Source organism: Ochotona curzoniae, unplaced genomic scaffold (assembly GCF_017591425.1).
Source record: "Ochotona curzoniae isolate NIBS_2020 unplaced genomic scaffold, NIBS_Ocur_1.0 contig_2688, whole genome shotgun sequence".
NCBI lineage: Eukaryota > Metazoa > Chordata > Mammalia > Lagomorpha > Ochotonidae > Ochotona > Ochotona curzoniae.
Genome location: NW_024465553.1, coordinates 21,516,561 through 21,529,473, shown reverse-complemented (window position 1 = coordinate 21,529,473; position 12,913 = coordinate 21,516,561). Strand labels below are relative to the sequence as shown.

The window sequence follows — 12,913 nt, the reverse complement described above, 5'->3', positions numbered from 1 at the left end:
GCTGAAATCTAGTATTTTGTGTTGGTGGTAGCACTCGGATCTAGCAATCTGGAAATTCTTTCCCAAAAAAATAGAGAAGTGGGGTTCATCTAGCACAATTTATCACTTCCTCTTTTTAACTGCACACAGATCATCTTTTTGATGACTCATCTTAAACTCAAACTCTAGACAGGGTATTCGTGGATGACCTGCTACTTAAACCCTTTGAGTCCCGAGAGAAAGGTCCTTGCAGCCATGAGATCCTCTTAGTCAGGCCTTGGAGCTTGTTTCTCGAGTGGGCTCTAGATAATGGATTGAGGATTTCCAAGTTGGAGGTTAAGGCCCGGATGCCATTTCTATGTCATCTTGGAATATCATATTTTTTTTTCTTACACATTAGAATGCCACATTCTTCCTTTTTGGATTCAGCTTCTGTAATCCATAAAATAAAAATAGTACTATAATTTTGAAAAGAACATTATAATGCTGCATTGATTGGCATTTATTTCTACCCTCTGCTTTTGTGTCTAGTTGCTACATACAGATAATAAAGATCTGAGAGTTGAGATATGTTTGTTTTCCTTAACTTGTTGTTTCATCTAAAGGACTTATCTTTCTCCTGTCCATTTCCTTTCTCCCACTGTTTTTGATTCGCTTGTGGCTTAAGGCTCTTGTCAGTCTCATCACCGAGTTATCAGTAAGCTTCCTGACTGACCCCAGACCTCCCGTCTCTTGCTTTTCTAGCTTAGGCTCCTCAATCAAGTTAATTGCCTGGAACCTGGCTACTCAAAATGTGGTTGCTGGGCTTGATGGAGGCTGCTTTTTGTTACTTTACATTAAACTACCTGAAAGGAGCTTCTTGGAAAAGAAAAGGTGTGCTTTAGCTATGATTCAGAGATTGCGGTTCACAATGTGAATGCTCCGCTGTCATAGCTTCTGCTGGGAGCTGGTCATGACCAGTGAGGGGGAACCATCACATGGTGATCCAGGAAGCCCAGAGAGAGAACCAAGGCTGAACTGGAACTCAAGAAAGAGCTCTTTCATGGAAACCACCCTTGGAGGACAGTGCCCCTATTGACCTAAGTATCTCCCACCAGCTCCAACTCCTACCCCTGCATTGGTCAGATCTTCACGCTCAGTCCTCAGCCATGAGCATTAACATGCCCGAGTTTAAATACCTGCTTACATTTTTGGGGAGACAGATCCTACTGTACCCATCATGAGGCCACAGTATCAGAAGCTCTTGAGAGCTTATTAGAAATCCAGGCTTTGGGGCTCTACTCAAAAACTACTTAATCAGAATCTACAGGTGAGCAGGTCCCCGGATGATTCATTCCCACTTTGAAGTTGGAAGAGCACTGTTCTTTGACCATGTCACTTCTCCACTAAGGGGCATCATCCTCCAAACTTAAAGTTGAACCATCTCCAAATTATCTCAGGCTGCAAAAGCATCCACCTTAAGGCAGTGTTTTTGATGTGAATGGCCACCTGTGCTTTGCCTTGCATTCATTGGTTCTCAGAATATGCTGAAAAGCTTTATCTGGAAATGTACCTGAAGACTCCCTTAAGCCACACACAATTTTTGTTTAAATCTTTTGTGGGCAAGAGTTAAGGAACACTTTGGGAAGCTTATGTCAGGGGCTAGCTGGAAACATCCCTCTTATTTGTTGCACACCTCTGTGCATTTGACATAGTGGCAGGCATCTTTGACATTTCATTTGAACCTCACAACAATTCCATGTAAGCAGGTGTGACATGTGAGAAAACTGAGATCCAAAACATCTAGGTCACCTATAGTCCCTGGTTGGTTAAGGACAAGGCTGTACTATAGTAACAGACATCTGAAGTATAGAGGTAGAGAAGTAGCTCCGTCCTGAGGGGCCAGGTGACCCCAGGTAAGAGACAATCAAGTTCTCAGAGGTCACCCAGCTTCCTTTCTTGCTTCATCACCACCAGAACGTTGCCCACATCCATGTGGTTAGAGCTGGTTCTTGTCCAGCAGAAGGGGGAACAGAAAGTGAAGAGTGTGTAAATTTGTCATAAAAACATCATCTCCCTGTCATTTGTACCTGTCATCTGTTCTCTTAGTCAAAGGTTGGTCACAGAGCCACACCTGGTTGCAAAAGTGGCAGGGACATTTTGCAATATGGGGAGGTATTTATAAAAGAGAGAAGGGGACTCAAGGAGCAGGGAAGTTGCAGGCTCTGCCAGAGGCTTGTCGCTGGTTTACAGGGAAGGACTGAATTCAAGCCCTGTGACCCAAACCCTACGGTCATCCCACCTTCTCCCAGAGCTGACAGTCTGTGAATGTTTGTGAATCAAGATACTTGAGATAATATGCATATGCCTTTTGCTTATTTGAAATAGTCCTCTCTTTTCTCCCGTGCCTCCAGGTATACCAAAGTGCCAAATAGTCACTGTTTTTGATGATGTTGCTTTAATTTGTAAAACAGGAAGCTGATATTCATCTGCCTTCCAAAGAAATATAATGAGACACTACATGGATTCTTGAGAATTCTGTAGCACCACAGGGATTGAGATCATGGGTTAGTGCTGCTGAGTTTTGTTTCGATACCAAATGACCACCTCCTTAAAAACAGATCATCTTAAGAGGAAAGCATCATTCAAAAACACTTTTGTTATTTTGTCTTGGCTGCTGTGTCAGTCCAATTCTTACTGCAGTAGTTCTTCATGACACTAGTAGCAAAAGCTGAGAGGTAGAAGGTGATACATAGGTAACTCATATGCGTATACATCTGGTAGGTGCATGATTTAGGCCGGATCTGGCTGGGCAGCTGCGTTCTAGGCGCCTTCTGTTCTCTGCCTGAGCTAGCACATGAGCTGCGTGTTTTTCTCGGGCAATGACAGAAGCCTAAGAGAACAAGCAGAAACACTCTTGCTTCTTTAGGTTCAAGACTTGGAACAAATGGGTCCAGCCTCCCCGTGAGCCAGACTCACAGTGAAGGGCCATGGAAAACGTGCCACACGTCAAAGACAAAGGGTAGCCACATCGTTGGGATCTGCACCCAACACACTAGCATTGCAGTGGTGAAAGCATGAGGCCGCCACAGCAGACTCCTAATCCTTTGCTTTGAGGAGCTTATTTTGAGCAGTTGCAATGACGGTAAAATGTTTAAGCATAGCTTTTTTTTCCCCCTCTTTTTTTCCTAGTAACATAATGAAGTTTAGGAATAAAAGAATCGGGCTTTATCTTGGAGCAGAAAGGTAGTTATTTAAGCATCTGACATAAAAGCATGAGTCTTAAATTGGTTCAAGAAGATGTTATTTGGGGCAGAGTGTTTGAAATGAATGCACGGCCTTCTGAAATGAACATTTTGAGAGGCTAACATTCATTTGAACATTTGGTTCTAAAACAGTGTTTTTTAACCAGCTTTATGATCTGTAGCCATGTGCTACCACTTACTGTCTCAGAAGGGGATGAACGGAAAAGATCACCCCTAATTTTTCCATTAACCTCAGGAAAACGCGGTCTTTTTTTTGTACAGATCCTCATTGCCAAATCCCCTCTGGCTCCTTTCACCTCGTTTCCCTACACCATCAAGGATGAAGGCCTGGTTCTTTGAGGTAAGATCTTTGGATTAAGCCATTTCTTTGGGCTCATTGTGCTCAGTGCTGTCCACTGCCAGACAGAAGCCATTTCAGACAGAATCACAGGCCTAGGCACACTGGCCAGGGATGTTTACCTGGGCGAGATCAAGAGATTGGCCATCATGCCAGACTTTGACAGAAGATGGAGGTGAGGATGAAGGAGAATTACAGAATTCCAAAGCTAACTGAGACAGCTAAAATGCAGCAGATCGGATGCAGAAAGGCCACCCCTTCCAGCTCTCATGGCAGATCCTGTGAAGTGAGCCTATCAGCAGGTCTGCAGTGGTGCCCGGAGCCTGTGCGGCCACAGGGCCCTGTCACCCAGCAAGCCTAGGACCGTTCCCAAGTGGTGGCCTGAGTACCCTGGGCTGTGGCTTCCCCAGCCCTACCTCCCAGCCTCCTTCTGGCTATTCCATTACATCTTTTTGGTACTCACAGCCCATAGGATGCTCCCTGGGGGGCACCCAGCCTTGCTGACCTGTACTTTGTGCAGTAGGCTTGGAACTCAGGGGGAGCTGAACTCCTGCTCAATGTGGAGCACCCCAAAATCACAATCTGCCACTCTGCTGGATCAGCCTCAGGTGCAGGCTATTCTGGTGGATAGGAAAGGCACCTGGTGTCAGGGCATTACAGAAAACAATTGACATGAAAAGGAGCATTCAAATACCATTCAACTTAGAAGAATCAGCCGGTGGAATCAGATGTCAAAAACTGCCTTGAAGATTAAAAAGGGTCCCAAAGGGACTGCTGGCCGTTTGCATCTGTCCAGGCAGGTCACCTATACAGTTGCACCAACTGCCTGAACCATGCAGGAGCATTAGGCCATAGCCATCTCTTCGTGACCTCCCTGCCTCGCAGGCTGTTGAGCATTTCTCTCAGGTTTAGAAGCAGGGCGGCCCCTGCAGTCGCCTGAGGGAGGCACCCTGTTAGCTCTCACCCTGCTTTGTAAGCTTCTCCAGAGCAGCTTGGCAGGTCCATGCTGCTCCCGGAGGGCCTGCTGCAGCCTCCCTGCCTGCCGCTGGCTGCTGCTTCTCGCCAAAGCAGTGTGTTTGTTTGGTGCAGTTGAGCTCCCCAGCAGGGACTTTCACATCCACTGAAATTTGGGGGTAAGAACCACTGACCTTTGGCTCTTAGCCTTTGACTTATGCGATCCAAGTTTCTGGGTAAATATTCTTCTTCTTCTTCTTCTTCTTCTTTTTTTTTTAACAATTACAAATATTGTTTTCTGACAAAGCAGCAGCGATTTGAAGACAAGATTAGGCAAAGACAAACAGTAGGCCCCTTTGTTCGGTGCTCTCTAAGGGGTGGAACTAACAAGCAATCAGAAAGGCAGGCTGGTGTTTACCCAGTGCACAGGGTGGCTTTGAGCTCTTCATTTTTAGAGGCTTTCTTAAAAGATTAGAGGCCTAGTAAACAGCAAGTGTAGATGAAGGTTTCAAGAAATTCTATGGGAGATAAATGCGGGAGGAGAAGAGTCAGTCCCACCATGACATGGCCTGTCTTGAGAGCCTGATGGGATTCTTGTGCCTTAATCACTGGCAAGGAGCCTTCCTTAAGCCAGGTCCGCTTGGAAGCATCTTTGCGATTTATTTGCAGAAACAAGACTCGTTGAGTGACCTCTCTGATGTTCATTTGTAGGATCATGATTTTGACAGGGAAGAGAAAGGAGAGAGTGGGAATAGAAACCAGGGCAATAGAGGTGAAAAGAGAGAAAGAGAGAAAGAGAGAAAGAGAGAAAGAGAGAAAGAGAGAAAGAAAGAAAGAAAGAAAGAAAGAAAGAAAGAAAGAAAGAAAGATAGAAAGAAAGAAAGAAAGAAAGAAAGAAAGAAAGAAAGAAAGAAAGAAAGAAAGAAAGGAAGGAAGGAAGGAAGGAAGGAAGGAAAAAGAAAGAAGAAGAAAGCGAGAGAAAGGAAGGAAAGGAGAGAGAGAGAGAAAGGGACTACAGGAAGTGACTATCAGGACTATCAGAAAAAGTTGGAAAACAATGGGAAAAAGTGAATTATTAACGGAAACTGACAAGAAGCTGTGGGTCCAGAAAAAGAGATTTGAGGAAAATGTCTTCTGATACAAGAACCCCAGTTAGTAAATAAAAATGCCTGGGAGGCCTCAGAACCTTGCCTGGGGGCTATTGAAGACCCCCTCAATTCCTTTCCCCCAGCTTCTGCCCTCTCTGCATCCTTGCCCCCTTGCTTTTTGCTTCCAAAGACTTTGAGAAAACAAAGAGAAGGTATGCTTCTCAGAAAAACCAGGGTCCTCACTGTACTGGAAAAAATCTGTGGATTTGAGTCCCAGCTTGGGCAGCATCTGAAGAAAATCTCCCGGGCCCTAGTTTTGTCAGCGTGAAAATGCAATGTTAACCTTGATTCAAGGCTTTCAGAGCTGTGTGGCAACCCTGTGGTGGGTCATGACATGAAATGGATGAGTCACATCACAAGGCTTTTGGGAAGGAAGGAAGGGAGGGAGAGAGAGAGGGAAGGAAAGAAGGAAGGAAGAAGGGGGATGAGGGAGGGAAGGAAGGAAGGGAGAATAGAAAATGTGGAAATGTCAGCTTAAATCGCGTATATTGTGGTTTCGTAGAACATTGGCACATCTGCTCGTGTGTGGGAGCTTGCGTTCCGAGTTTGTGTGTGCAGCTTGCAGCATCAACTGTTCTTCCTGCTGGGACTGTAGTGACCAGCATGGCTGATCTGAGCAGGTTTCGCCCCTTAAACTGCCTGTCCCAGGAAATGACCTGCATATTATTCTCTCAGTGCAGTGCGCCAGTACCCTTGAGGTGGCAGCTCTGCAACATAAAAGCTGACTCCCCTCTAACCCTCGTTCTTACCAAATTACCCAGCTAAGACATCTGCACAATTCCCCAGGGTTTTCTTCTTCTTCTTTTTAAAGATTTCTTAAATTTATTTGAGAGGCAGAGTTAGATGGAGAGATCAATCTTTCATCTGCTGGCTCAGTTCCCAAATGGCTGCAACGACCAGGACTAGATCAGACCGTAGCCATGGATTAGGAGCATCTTCTGGGGCTCCCATGTGAGTGTGGAGTCTCAAACACTTGGGCCATTTTCCGCTGTTTTCCCAGGCTATTTGAAGGAAACTGAATGGCAAGTAGAGCAGCCAGCGCCCATATATGTCGGGGCTGCAGGCAGCAACTTTACCAGCAATGCCGCAGCACCTGTCCCAATTCACCAAGTTGGAAGTATAGATCCTGATCCATTGGTCAGCAGCTTGGAAAGACATCAGCAGTCATGGCCAAAGAGCTGTCCAGTTAGAAGGGGTCGCTGTGGGCGGGGATCAGGTGTGGAGATGGAGAGGGGAAGGCCTCTGGGCTGCCAGCAAAGGGAGAAAGACACACACTGCCAGCCTCTGGGCCTTGACATTTGTTCTTGGTGATGGGGCCAGGTGGGGGTGAGGGGACTCCGGCTGCCCTGGGGGAGGGGCTGTCAGTGAGCGTGGGAATGGACTCCCCCAGTGCCTTTTATCCCTGCAGTAAGCCCCACCTCACCCCTCCAGCTCGCTAACCCTAAGGCTTTAGAATACCTGAAGAACTCCTGAGTGCAGGGCCAGGCAGGGAATAAAAGGTGAGGGCAAAATTTAATTCAGGGGCTCCCCAGGCCCTTCCCCTTCTCAAGGATTAGGATGCTGGGAACAGTCAGCAACTGGGGGCCTTCCTCCTGGCCCTCCCTTTGATCCCTGGGAAGGGAGGAGGGATGATAAAAGGGTAAGCCTGGGAGACCGGGGAGACTGAGGGGGCTGGCTGGAGAGTTCTCAGGCCGCTTTTTGAAACACTTGAAGGAGCCAGTCTCTGCTATTGTCCTAATAAAATGGGAAGCGGAACTATTCTCCTTGTGCAAAAGAGAAGAAAGAAAGAGAGAAAAAGTAAAAGAAAGTAACCCCACCCTTCCAACATCTTCAGGAGGCCAGGAACCCAGGCCATTAACATGGTAATAGGGTCCAGTTGTGGTGGGCATCTGCTTTGTCCCACTCCTGCACAGGTCCCGGCCTGGCTCAGCTGGGCCCAAGAGCCTGGAAATGCTCAATTCCCAAACCAGAAGGAGCCCCCCAGCCACAGGCTTCCCCACGAGCAGGACTCAGAGCAGGACCTGGGTACCAGGCAGAGGTAGAATACAGCTCCTCTGTACATCCCAAGGGGGAGATGGGGCCCTGTGAGTATAGGGAGGCTCCTGGGAAGCCACCCCTCCTTTCGCCCCTTGCATTCACCATGGAATGGAAAGGCTTCAAGGGCTGGGAGGGAGCAGGGCCTAGCGGTGAGGCAAGAGCAGGTGTGGGTTCCAGGGTCCGGCTGGAATAGGACAGCGCACCTACCAGACCGCAGAAGGGGAGGGAACCTGGACTGTGAGCCCCACAGCTGTGCTGGCTGTTTATCTTGTGTTTCCTCAACAAGCCCCAAATCTTGTGCTACCTACAAGGCAGTTGTGGCTGCAGGCCGGGCTGGTTGCTGATGCAACCTAGGGGCCTAGGAGACATTCAGAGCCTGCCTTCCAAGAGCCAGCCAGACTTCCAGGGGGGCTCATAGGATAAACACCTGTGGCCTTGATACAGCAGGCCCCACAAAAGGGAACCCCCTGGAAGATGAAGAGATTGGCTCCATGGGGCCCCTTGCTGATGCCTAGAGAGCATTTGTGAAACAGCAAAGCCAGTGGCAGGCTTTTGGCTAGGTGCCTGAATTGCTTTCATCCTATGTCAGGGTGTCAGCTCCACCTCCCGATTCCAGGTCACAGCTAACGCAGCAGTGCTGGGAGGCGGCAGGATGGCTCCAGTGGCTGGGTCCCTGCCACCCATGGGAGAGACCTGGATTGAATTTTAGGGTCTTAGACATTGTGGGCATTCCAGAAGTGATGTAGCAGATGAGAGCTCTCTCTCTCCCACACAAATAAATAACATTCTGTAAAAATCAAGTTATTTTAACAGGACAGATGATATATTAGATTCTCAGCAATCTGAGAATTTTGGATTAAAAGTAAAACATCAATCTTGGGATAGAGCCAGGGAACCTCAGAGGAGATCAAGGCATCTGCCAGAGAAGGTGCTAGAAATGAAGCTAATTTTCTGAATCTTTAGGGGCTCGGGAGAAGGCAGAGAAAGAGCAAACAGTGACGTCTGAGCTGGAAAACCCTGTGCCTCATCTTGCTGGCTTTGCTTTTGCAATCAAGACTGGTTTGTTTGATCACCTTTTGAAACATATTGGGGGAGGCATTAATCTGTTTGTTCCCTTGTCACAAAGCTGAGTTGAATTCTTCTACTCCACTTTCTTAGTTTCTGAGCCAACTAGATGATTTATTGAAAAAGTCTTCTCCCCTAAATACCAACCTCAGCTCATCAGATTTCAAGGTTTTTTTTCCTCCCTCCTCAATTCACAGTGACCCAGGTGAATCTAAATGCCTCTCCATCCAGGCACAGAGGACTCTGTATTGTAAATACCTGCCTTTCAAATAACAATAAATAAATCTTTTTTAAAAAATATTTTATTTATTTCAAAGCTAAAGTATCAGAGAAAGAGGGAGAGAAAGAGAAGGTAAGAGATCTTCTGTCTGCCGATTCACTCCCCAAATGACTGCAGTGGCCAGGACTGGGCCAGGCTGAAGCCGGGAGCCAGGAGCTCCATCCTGGTCTCCTGCATGGATGGCAGGTGCGCAAATACCCGGGGTATCCTCTGCTGCCTTCCCAGGCACATTAGCAGGGAGCTGGATTGGAAGCAGAGCAGCCTGGACTCTGATACCAATATCCATGATATCTGATACCAACACCACAGGTGGTGGCTTAATCTCACTGTGCTCCAATGTCACCAGCCCCGGGCTCTCCTCTTTTAATATTCTCTCTTAATCCCCTCCTTGGGATCTTCCCCCACTGGTCCTCTGGTTCATTTATACCTTTTACTGGGGCTGTTAGCCCCAATGAGAGATTGTGATCTCAGTGTGGGAAAATAATTTGAAAACTTTTTTTTTCATTTTTATTTGAAAGGCAGAAAGAGACACAGAGCTCTCCTGTCTGCTGGGTCACTCCCCAAATGCTAGCAGTAGCCAGGACTGAACCAGACTGAAGCCAGGAGCCAGGAACTCAATCCAGGTCTCCCACATAGATGTTAGGGACCCAACTAATGGGCTGTCACCACTGCCTCCCAGGATGCTCAGTAAGAAGCTGGGTCACGTGTAGAGGAGCTCAGCCTTGAACCAGGCACTGTAACAGGGAATGTGGACACATCTCAAGCAGTGTCTTCACCCACCTCGGGGGGAAATCATTCCAATACAAAACACTGCAGAAAATCCTGCAACATGAATTTTACACGAATTAAACACCCAGAGTTAACAGAGGTCAAAATGTGCGTCCCATTCACTTCCTATATATTTTTAAATTATGGCAATGAACTTGATAAAATTCATAACTCATTCATACCTTTCTCTGGTCCCCTTCCCTCCTCGTGGCACACTCTCCACGTGTCCGAGCTCCCCAGGGTCTGGGGTTTGTCCTTCTTCCCTCCCCCTTGAATGCACACATCCTAGCAGCATTCCTGTAGCGTACACTCCAAGTCTGCACAAAGGGTTTAACATAGTCACCCAGCTTCCTTTGGTCACTGCATAGAATGCATCGATACCCACAGCTCTTCCACTCAACATGAGGTATCCATGTCCACTGCACAGCTACACCACGGGACACCCACTCCTCTGTGTATGGGAATCTTCATTACTCGTAACACTGAATTTCATCCCATGAATATGTATGTGAGTGTGAGGAAATGACTTCGCAAAGCATGCACATTTTCATCCTCACCGTGTATTCCCAAATTACTCTTCAAGGAAATTTACCAATTTACACTCTTTCTGGAAATGCTGCGCTGGTGTTTTTCTTTCTTTTAAGATTTCTTTCTTTATTGATTTTTATTGGAAAGGCAGATTTACAGAGAGAAAGAGAGACAGAGAAAAAGATCTCCCATCACTCTCCAAGTGACCACAACAGCCAAAGCTGAGCTAATCTGAAGCCAAGATTCAGGAGCTTCCTCCAGGTCTCTGACACCGGTGCAGAGTCCCAAGCTTCGGGCCATCCTAGGTCACAAGCAGGGAACTGGATGGAAAGTGGAGCAGCCAGGACATGAACCAGTACCCTCATGGGGTCCCAGTGTTTGTGGCGGGAGGATTAGCTAATTGAGCTATCATGCTGGGCCCAGCTGGGCTGGTTTCTATGCAGCTGTGTATAATTGCAGGTTTAGGGGCATGTATTCATGAGTAATCTTCTAATGCATTCTTTATAGATACCTGTTTTGTCTCCACCTTTGTAGTGTGAACCTTCCATTGCCTCAAGAAAGAGCTTCTGCCCAGCGCATGTGCTTTATGCATGTACTCGGGGGATTAACTGATCAAAATTACTTTGCTCTGCCCAAGATTAACATAACATCATCCTCCTAGGAAGAGACAAGGCTCCTCCATCACCCTGATTTTCAGGTGAAGGGCTGGAGTTCCAGAAAGATGAACCGGCATTCACTGCCTTAACATCAGATTTGTAGTCCTTTCCAAGTGTTCATTCAGCCTGGACCCCTGAAGTTTTAGAAAATCATAAATGGATTTGGGCCACCCTCCTTTTCCAACATGGCTGCTGGTCTTTCAGGTTTCCTAGGCCTCCAACTGAGATATTCCAGTCTCACCTGGAATCTTAAATCTTGAATCTTGCAATTCTAGACTAAAACAGACAAGTCACACTGATAGAATGATCCTTCAGGAAGTTGCCTGCATGTAGCTGGGTTGTCAGTCCAGAGCCGGCATGACAGTTCAGCTCCACGCGTTTGTCCAATGACCCCCAGCTCGGATATTGCTGTTGCCACCATGGCCCAGATGTGTTCATCATTCTAGCAGTAGAACTCGTGTGGGATACATACTAAAGCTGGGAGGAAATCATCCTCCTTCCTTTAAAGTCACTAACCAGAAGTTGCAGGCATCATTTCCCTCCATATCCTGTTGGACAATCTGTGTGGCCATAGCAAGAAATACTGAAGATATAATTTCTAATCAAAGTAGCCCTGTACCCAGCTAAGTCTGGGGGAGCTCAGGTGCCATGAGCAAAAGAGGCTGATCACTTGATGAAATGGCCCCCAGGGTGCAACAGTACAGACCCTAGGGCTCTTATACAATGCAGTAAAACTGCTGAAGTGCCACAAAGACTCTGTGTGTGGGAAAACTGCTGCCAGGCCCCCGCCTCTGCTCTCCAATTTGTAGAGCAGAGGAATAGGCCGCTGTCACAGCCAGCTCAAGGATCAGCGCCCCACAATCTTGCTCTCTGCATCCAGAGCAGACTCTCCCTCCGCTCAGGACTTTAGTAGATGTTCTGCTATTCTGCATCATGCAAGAAAGAAAGTTCAATGAAAGCTGCTAGTACTTATGGCAGAAGGCAAGGTACAAACTCATGTCCAAAGGCACGGACTAAACATATTTTTCCCCAAAGCATTTTTTTCCCCTGTCTGAACTTTTATTTTTCAATACGGAACAAAATGTTATTTGGAATAAGGTCATGGAGAAGAACCTTACTCCACGGCCTGGAGCCACACTGCTCTTTCAGAACCTGGGAGCCACTTGGCTAGCTTCGCAGAGTTAACAATCTGCATTTGTGCAAATGCCCAGGTAATAATACAAAAACATGTTAAAGCAATTCAGTTTGTTGATGTTCTCCAAGTCTCTTCCGAAAGGACTCGGTGTTCTTTCTGTAGCGTGACTTAAGCTCTGTGTCAGTGAGCTCAACTGAGCAAGTATTTATTGAGCACCTCTTGTTTGTAGAGTTCTCAGAGGTCAGAGTACAAAGCTGCGGGGGGAGGGTGGGCAAGCAAGAGAGGCAGAGTTCTTTTAGTCGCTCAAGAATCTAGGTAGAGATAATACCACTGAGTAAGTTTCATCCAACACAAACTGCGACACCTGTCTTTGAGGTTCAGTAACGGGATATGGAAGGATAGCTAGTACCAAGGATAACTGAGGAAGCCTCCTGAGCATCCACTGGACTTAACTTGGACTTCAGCCCCCCTCCCAGGACAGGAACAACAACAGCAGAAAACCACATTCCATTGTCTCTTGACACAGGCCAGCATCTGCGGGGACCCCGGGGAGTGCGGATTAGTTCCATCACCGAATGCTGATTAGTGACAAATGTTGAGTCATGCTGACTAATGTGTTCTAAATGGATTGACTCAACAATGAAGGGAGCACTGAGAGTCACAGAGTTCACATCCTGAATTTCACCAGATGCGCTTCTCAGGGACTCAGTGTGAACAAGGAGGCTCCAGCAGGTTCCCTTGACTAGGAAGTTTTTGGGCCTGGAGGACAACAGAACACTCC

General features: G+C 47.0%; 1 protein-coding gene across 2 annotated transcripts in view; it reads left to right on the top strand.

The window, feature by feature from the left end:
* Nucleotides 1–12,913, top strand: part of RAD51B (RAD51 paralog B) — a 514,942-nt gene that overhangs the window by 500,621 nt on the left and 1,408 nt on the right. Inside the window, exon 10 of one of the 2 annotated variants that reach the window (XM_040975403.1) lies at nt 3,486–3,564. In XM_040975403.1, coding sequence (XP_040831337.1) covers nt 3,486–3,563 — 78 coding nt within the window. In that variant the 3' untranslated portion in view covers nt 3,564. Of the gene's footprint in view, nt 1–3,485; nt 3,666–12,913 lie in introns of those variants that run through there. The other variant, XM_040975404.1, reaches the window with a different exon arrangement.